The sequence below is a fragment of the Bos mutus genome, chromosome 24, assembly GCF_027580195.1.
Source record: "Bos mutus isolate GX-2022 chromosome 24, NWIPB_WYAK_1.1, whole genome shotgun sequence".
NCBI lineage: Eukaryota > Metazoa > Chordata > Mammalia > Artiodactyla > Bovidae > Bos > Bos mutus.
In genome coordinates this window covers 58,709,362-58,715,361 of record NC_091640.1, presented here as the reverse complement: position 1 = coordinate 58,715,361, position 6,000 = coordinate 58,709,362, and the positions used below count along the sequence as shown (strand labels likewise).

General features: G+C 53.3%; 1 protein-coding gene across 1 annotated transcript in view; it reads left to right on the top strand.

The window, feature by feature from the left end:
- The first annotated feature begins 911 nt into the window (after nt 1-911).
- The window catches only part of CCBE1 (collagen and calcium binding EGF domains 1), a 233,718-nt gene continuing 228,629 nt past the window's right edge, over nt 912-6,000 (top strand). The window contains exons 1-2 of the mRNA XM_070361993.1: nt 912-1,810; nt 2,250-2,330. Of these exons, the coding sequence (XP_070218094.1) occupies nt 1,680-1,810; nt 2,250-2,330 (212 nt within the window). The 5' untranslated portion in view covers nt 912-1,679. The remainder of the gene's footprint in view (nt 1,811-2,249; nt 2,331-6,000) is intronic.

Here is a 6,000-nt window from a genome sequence, read left to right as displayed (position 1 = left end):
AATCATTGACCTTGGAAGCCAGGCATCCTGGGTTTGAATCCAGTTTTTTTCTTTCTTTCTGACTTTTGATGGTCACTGTCAGGTTTTACAAGTTTCTGAAGTGTCTCCTGACCATGTGAAAATTCACTTCTTTTGTTTGATTTCAAATCAAGTCTGATTTGTACTCTGCCATGCCTGTGTAAGTTTCGCAGGAAAAAAAAAAAACCCACCTTGCTGAAGTTGGACTCCTAGTTTCAAGGGATATGGTATCAAATAAAGTCATAAATGTGAAAAGCCTTTGGAAAATATAAAAACATTCTACAGAACAACGAGGGTACCACTGCTTTAAAAAATGTCAGACACATAGGGTGATTCTCAGTGGCCCAGAATGTTTTGAATCAAAACGCCTGCTCACCTAACCCATGAGAACCCTAGTAACCTGTGATCAAGCTGTCTTTTCTCCTCCTCAGGAAAGCTGCAGAAACCACGGGTTTGTTAGAGGCTGGGCATTACAACCTGGTTTCTAGGCCGCCACGACTGCGGCTGGCTCAGCAGGGCACGTTTATGTCAGGAGTTACTCTTTAACAGGCAGGCACGGAAACGCCGAATGGGCAACCAAGTGTGAAGATGCAGAGGCCTACGAGCTACACGTGGGCACACCAGCGGAGCCCGTTAGCGGCCCGCAGCCCGGGGGTCTCAGGAGACCTCTTAACAGCCTTGAGTTAACCAGCCCGCCCTTCAGTGTCTCACCTCATCTTCCAGGAGTTTCCAGCTCTCGCCTGTGTGCATGGTGTGAAACAGCATTAAAGCAAGAGGGCTTTTTAAATTAATTTAATTGGAGGCTAATCACTTTACATTGTTGCGGTGGTTTTGCCGTACATCGACATGAACCAGCCACGGTGTACATGTGTCCCCCATCCTGAGCCCCCTCCCACCACACCCCATCCCCCTGGGTTGTCCCAGAGCACCGGCTTTGAGTGCCCTGCTTTATGCATCGAACTTGGGCTGGTCATCTGTTTCACAGTCCTCGGAAAGGGCTGACCAGAGCTCATTACTTGTCTGACCGGAGGGCTAAGGGACTGGAAACAGACACGCTCTAGTTTCAGGTCTGGGGCCGCCTTCACCTCCTGAGTCCTCCCTTCTAAGAAGGAGATGGGGCGGGGTGGGGTGGGGTGGGGGGCGGGCAGTGTAGACGCTCGAGGGGCGGGAGGCAAAACACGGGCCTGACCCGCTCCTTGGAAGCCAGCCCACCACGGGAAGGAGGCGTGTTAAGCCCTCTGCCCACCGCCTCCTCCCCCGCCCCGGCTCTGCGACCCTGGGGTAAAATGCCAGCGGCCGCCCGCGCTCCGCACGCCGCGCGCGGCGCCCAGCGGAGGAAGGGGCCGGCGGGGAGGGCGCCGCCCAGAGCCGAGCGGAGCGCAACCGTCTGTCCGGCGTGAGCCTCGGAAGCGACACTGCCCGGACCCCGCGGGCCCCGCGTCCCAGCCCCGCTGCCCGGCTGGAGCCTCTGCGCCCCCAGCCCGGAGCCCGACCTCCCAGCCGTCCGGAGCTCCGCAGCCCTGCGCGGCGCGCAGGTGGCTCCGACTCCCCCGGCCTCGGGCGCCCCCCGCCGGGGACAGGCAGGCGGCGGCGCGCGCGGAGGAGCCGGGCGCAGGGCTGGAGAGGCGGCCAGCGCCGCCAAGAAGACGCGAGCGTCCCCGATGGTGCCGCCGCCTCCGAACCGGGCAGGGGCGGCGAGGGACCGGCTGGGCAGGAGCCTGGGTCTGCTGCTGCTACTCCTGGCGCTGGGACACGCGTGGAGCTACCGCGAGGAGCCGGGGGACGGCGACAGGTTCGTGCTGCGGGTCCCTGCTGCGTGCGCTCCCGGCTCTCGGGGCGCAGGCGGTACCCTCTCCCCATCCCATCCTGCCGGTGCTCCGCGCGCTCTCGGTTTCCCCCGGCGCTCACCCCTCCTGGGTGAAGGAAAGCTTCGTAAACTCCGGGGTAGGCGCCTCCTCCGCGCGCACACCCCGGGCTCCGGTGGGGCTCGGGGCTCGGTGACACCGCGCGCCGCCCTTCTGCCGCCGTCAGTGTCCCGCTTCTGCACCTCTTCTTTTTCTTGCGGGCCGGGTTCGCTGCGTGGGACCCTCGCCGGGCCCGGACTTCGGGGTCCTCCCCGCGTCGGCGCTCGGGGACCGGAGCCGCCTCGGCGCGCGGGACGCGGATGCCCCGCGCGCATTGCCGGCCGCTCTCGCGCGGAGCGGCCAACCAAGTTCCCCTAACTTTTTCAGAGAAGTCTGCTCGGAAAACAACATCGCCACGACCAAGTATCCGTGTCTGAAGCCTTCGGGGGAGCTCACCACGTGCTTCAGGTAAGCCCCGGGGCTCGGCTGACCCGGCTGGCGCGCGCCCGGGCTGGTCGGGGAGGCGGCGCCCGCAGGAGGGCCTGGAGGCGCGCTCGGTCACCGCGCGGCCACCGGTGGCGTGCTCCGTCCTCTCTGGTGCAAACTTTTTTTTCTTGTGTGTGTGGTTTCTGAGCCAGAGCAACCACGGGCAACTGAGTGTCCGCACCTGGAGCTTCTGCTCTCAGAAGCCGAGGGCGGTGGTTTTCCGCTCCCCTGCATGCTGGCGTGGTGGTTGGAGAAAAGGTTGCCAGTTTCATGAAGAAAGGGGATGGGACTGTGGGGTAAGCGGTGCGGCATAGCGAGGCATAGCCAAGATGAGTGGTTGCGCTTGTGTTTTGTTTTGAACATATAAAGTCAACAAGGAAATCCTTAGTCCTTGGCTCTCTGTTGACCTTCTGCCGGGACAGAGTGTAACTTTATCACGGCCTCTGGGCGGGCGGTGGATAAGGTTGTTCCGTACAAGCCAAAAGCGTCAAGATCGTTGAGTCACGGAAGAGGATCCTCTTCCTGAAAATTCGGTCCGCAGATCACCTGGGTGCTTGTTAAAAGCAAATGTGATGAGAGCCAGGGCGTCTGATAGGAAAACTGCCCCAGGCCGTTGTGAGGTAAATCAGTGTTCCCTGCGTACCGCTCTCTGAACGTGAGGGGCGGTTCGTTGTCACCATAGGTGACCACGGGCACTGTCCCTGTGCCTTTACCAGGAGGAGGCACGCACCCATAAAGACTTGTGAGTTGCCTGCGTTTTAAAGGCATAGTGTTCGAGGTCCAGGGATCACACACTCCCAGCAGACTCCATCTCCGAGAATCCTGCACTGTCTAGGTGCCAGAATCAATCCTGGGCAGTACAGGATAACAAGGTAATCCTCAAAAGTGAACTTGAAAGAAACAGACGTCGCCCTAATGATGTGGTAGCAGATGACTCCTCATGGTCTCAGCTGCAAAAAGCTGCATATGCTTTAAGGCCCAGGTGTGGGTGGTGTCAGGGCTGGTCAGTTTAGAGGTACAAAAGCACCACCAGCCACATCACAGACCACACTTTAGAAATCTGTTGGCAACAGCTTGACAGTGATCACTTCAGGGAGGCAACAGTCCTGTGAATCCCTGGGAAGGGATTCTCTGAGCCATGGGTGGTAAACACTGAACAGAAATGAGTTAGTAGGGAGGACTGGAGTGTGGTTCAGTTGGCAGGTAGAGTCTTGGAGAAGTTAACAGGGTAAGCGAGGTCTGCCCAGCCAGGGACCTGAGCTGTTGGCGGCGGCTTCAGGATTCTGCCTGGCTCCAGCCCTGTGTTTCATCCACACTGTTTCTTAGGACGCATTTCCTCCCTATCACCACAGCATAAAACCTTGATTTAACATGGACCGTGTCCCTGAGATGGTTTGCTCATTATTTGGTCCCTGAAAGTCAGACTGCCCATAAGTCAATGACAGTTACAGAATGCATGTCCAATTTTCAGAAACCATGAGTGCCTGATTAGCCTTCTAAGCTGATTTCATTCGTTACGCTGTTACTATCACTTCCACACTGCTCGCCTCGCCAAACTCTGAAAAACAGTGCAGTGTTTTTTCCTACACTGAGACTCTTACAGGAGACATGAGCAGTGTCTTGATGTGTTTTCATTAACGGCTACTCAAACGGCTTATAAGAGCTAACAAAAAGGATATCTTCCTAGGAGAAAAGAGCTTGGAGGGATGGGAGGATGTTTTCAGCTGGAGAAAAAGGTCCCTGTGAATATTGTCTCTCTGGTTTTCCTCTCAGAGTTCTAAGTGTACTTCACTGACTTCACACAACTTCCATCGTTCAGTAACTCCCTGGAGACAGTCAGTGGAAGCTGCTGTCCCTGTTTTGAACCCCGAGGATGGAGGGATGCTGTGTACTGATTGGTTTGTGAATCCTGTCGTCTTGGCCCTGGAGACCCTTGCTCCTCCCGGTGTGGTCTGGAAATTGGCACAGGCGTCATCTGGGAGCTCGTATTGTCTTGGGGCCCTGCCCAGCCCTCCTGCTCCAGAACTTGCATGTTAATGAGATGTGCATTAAGGCTTGAAGGGCTGCCATGGACACTAGTGTCTCAATGGGAGTCACGGTGCAGTCCCATTTGGACAGGTCCTCAGGAGCCCAGAGGCCTCCACAGTTGAGTGGGTAGTTGGTCCTTCTACCACAATGACATAAAACCAGAGAAAGAGCCAGCCTTCCAGGAAGCTGGACTCATTAACTGTTGGATGACCCTTAATTAAGCTGAGGGAAGCGTGTCTGACTGCATAGAACCCCAGTTTTAACAGAAGTCTCTTGTGAAAGGATTTTTGCACAAGAGAATGAGTCCCAGAAGTCACTCCTAAATTGTAGAAAGTGATTATTTTTTAAACACTGACTTTTGAAAAATCATTGGCATGGAGGATGAGTTTAATATTAAATAAGTAAACGAATTTGGTAGATGTGAGTTATAAATCTGATCTACCATTATTCCTGAAAGTATATGGAGACTTAAGTATCATAATATGGGAAAGAGAATGATGGGATGGGAATAATGTTTGTCCCGGACCCTACCACTACCTGTGTACAGCTGTTTTCCATGGTTTTACCTAAGCAGCATCTTTCCACTTTAACCTTATATTAGATGACAGCTGGAGGATTTACTGTATGTTCAGCACAGTCCTATGCACTTTATGTACATATAGCTCTGATGCTCAAAGCCACTCTGTAGCGTGTGGGTGTCTGTTGTACAGAGGGAACTGAAGCTCTGGGCTTTAGTCCACTTGCCCAGAGTCGCAAAGTTAACACACGTGAGAGCCCAGGTTTGTCTGACTTCAAAGCCTGGGCCCTTTCATCATCCTGGAGGTGTCTACAGAGGAGCCTGAAATTCCAGATCTGGGATCTAAGTAAGGGAGACTATAAATTTAAATAGATACAAACTCAAGCAGTTGGTAATGCCAGCATCCACCGTGACCACGGTGGTTTTCTGAGTTACCATTGCCCTTGATCTGTCTCAAACAATTGACTTTATATTACCATTATACACAGAATTGGTTCATGCATGGAGAGCTTTCCTTCCTTGTAGGATTTCTTTCATCTTAATCACAGTTTCTGTCTCTAGAGACTCTACCCCATTGTGCTTTGAGCCAAGTCCCTGAAGTTGATGAAATTCTGAATGAATGCCTTTGGCAGCTTAAAGGACACATTCACTCAGTGTTATAATCTGACATACGGCAGAGCATATCTTTTACCAGCAGTTAAGATTTCACAGTTCGTGTGACTTATCTAGGCTCTAAATTTATTCTACCCAAGCACATAAAGTTATCATGGTATTTACCCCCTTGTGGCTATTATTTTTTTTCCTGCTCCCAAACCATGTAATTTTTAAACAAAATGTTTCGGTTTACTTTTTGTTATTTAATTGCTAAGTCATGTCTGACTCTTCACTCCATAGCCCTTCAGGCTCTCTGTCCACAGGATTTACCAGGCAAGAATACCGGAGTGGGTTGCCTTCACCTTCTCTAGGGGATCTTCCTGGAACAGGGCTCAAACCTGGGTCTCCTGCATTGGCAGGTGGATTATTTTTACAGCTGAACCATTGGGTCTCATCAGTAAAATGACATGGTAAAGGCTTTTTTAAAACCAGAAAATACATTTGAGTGTGGGA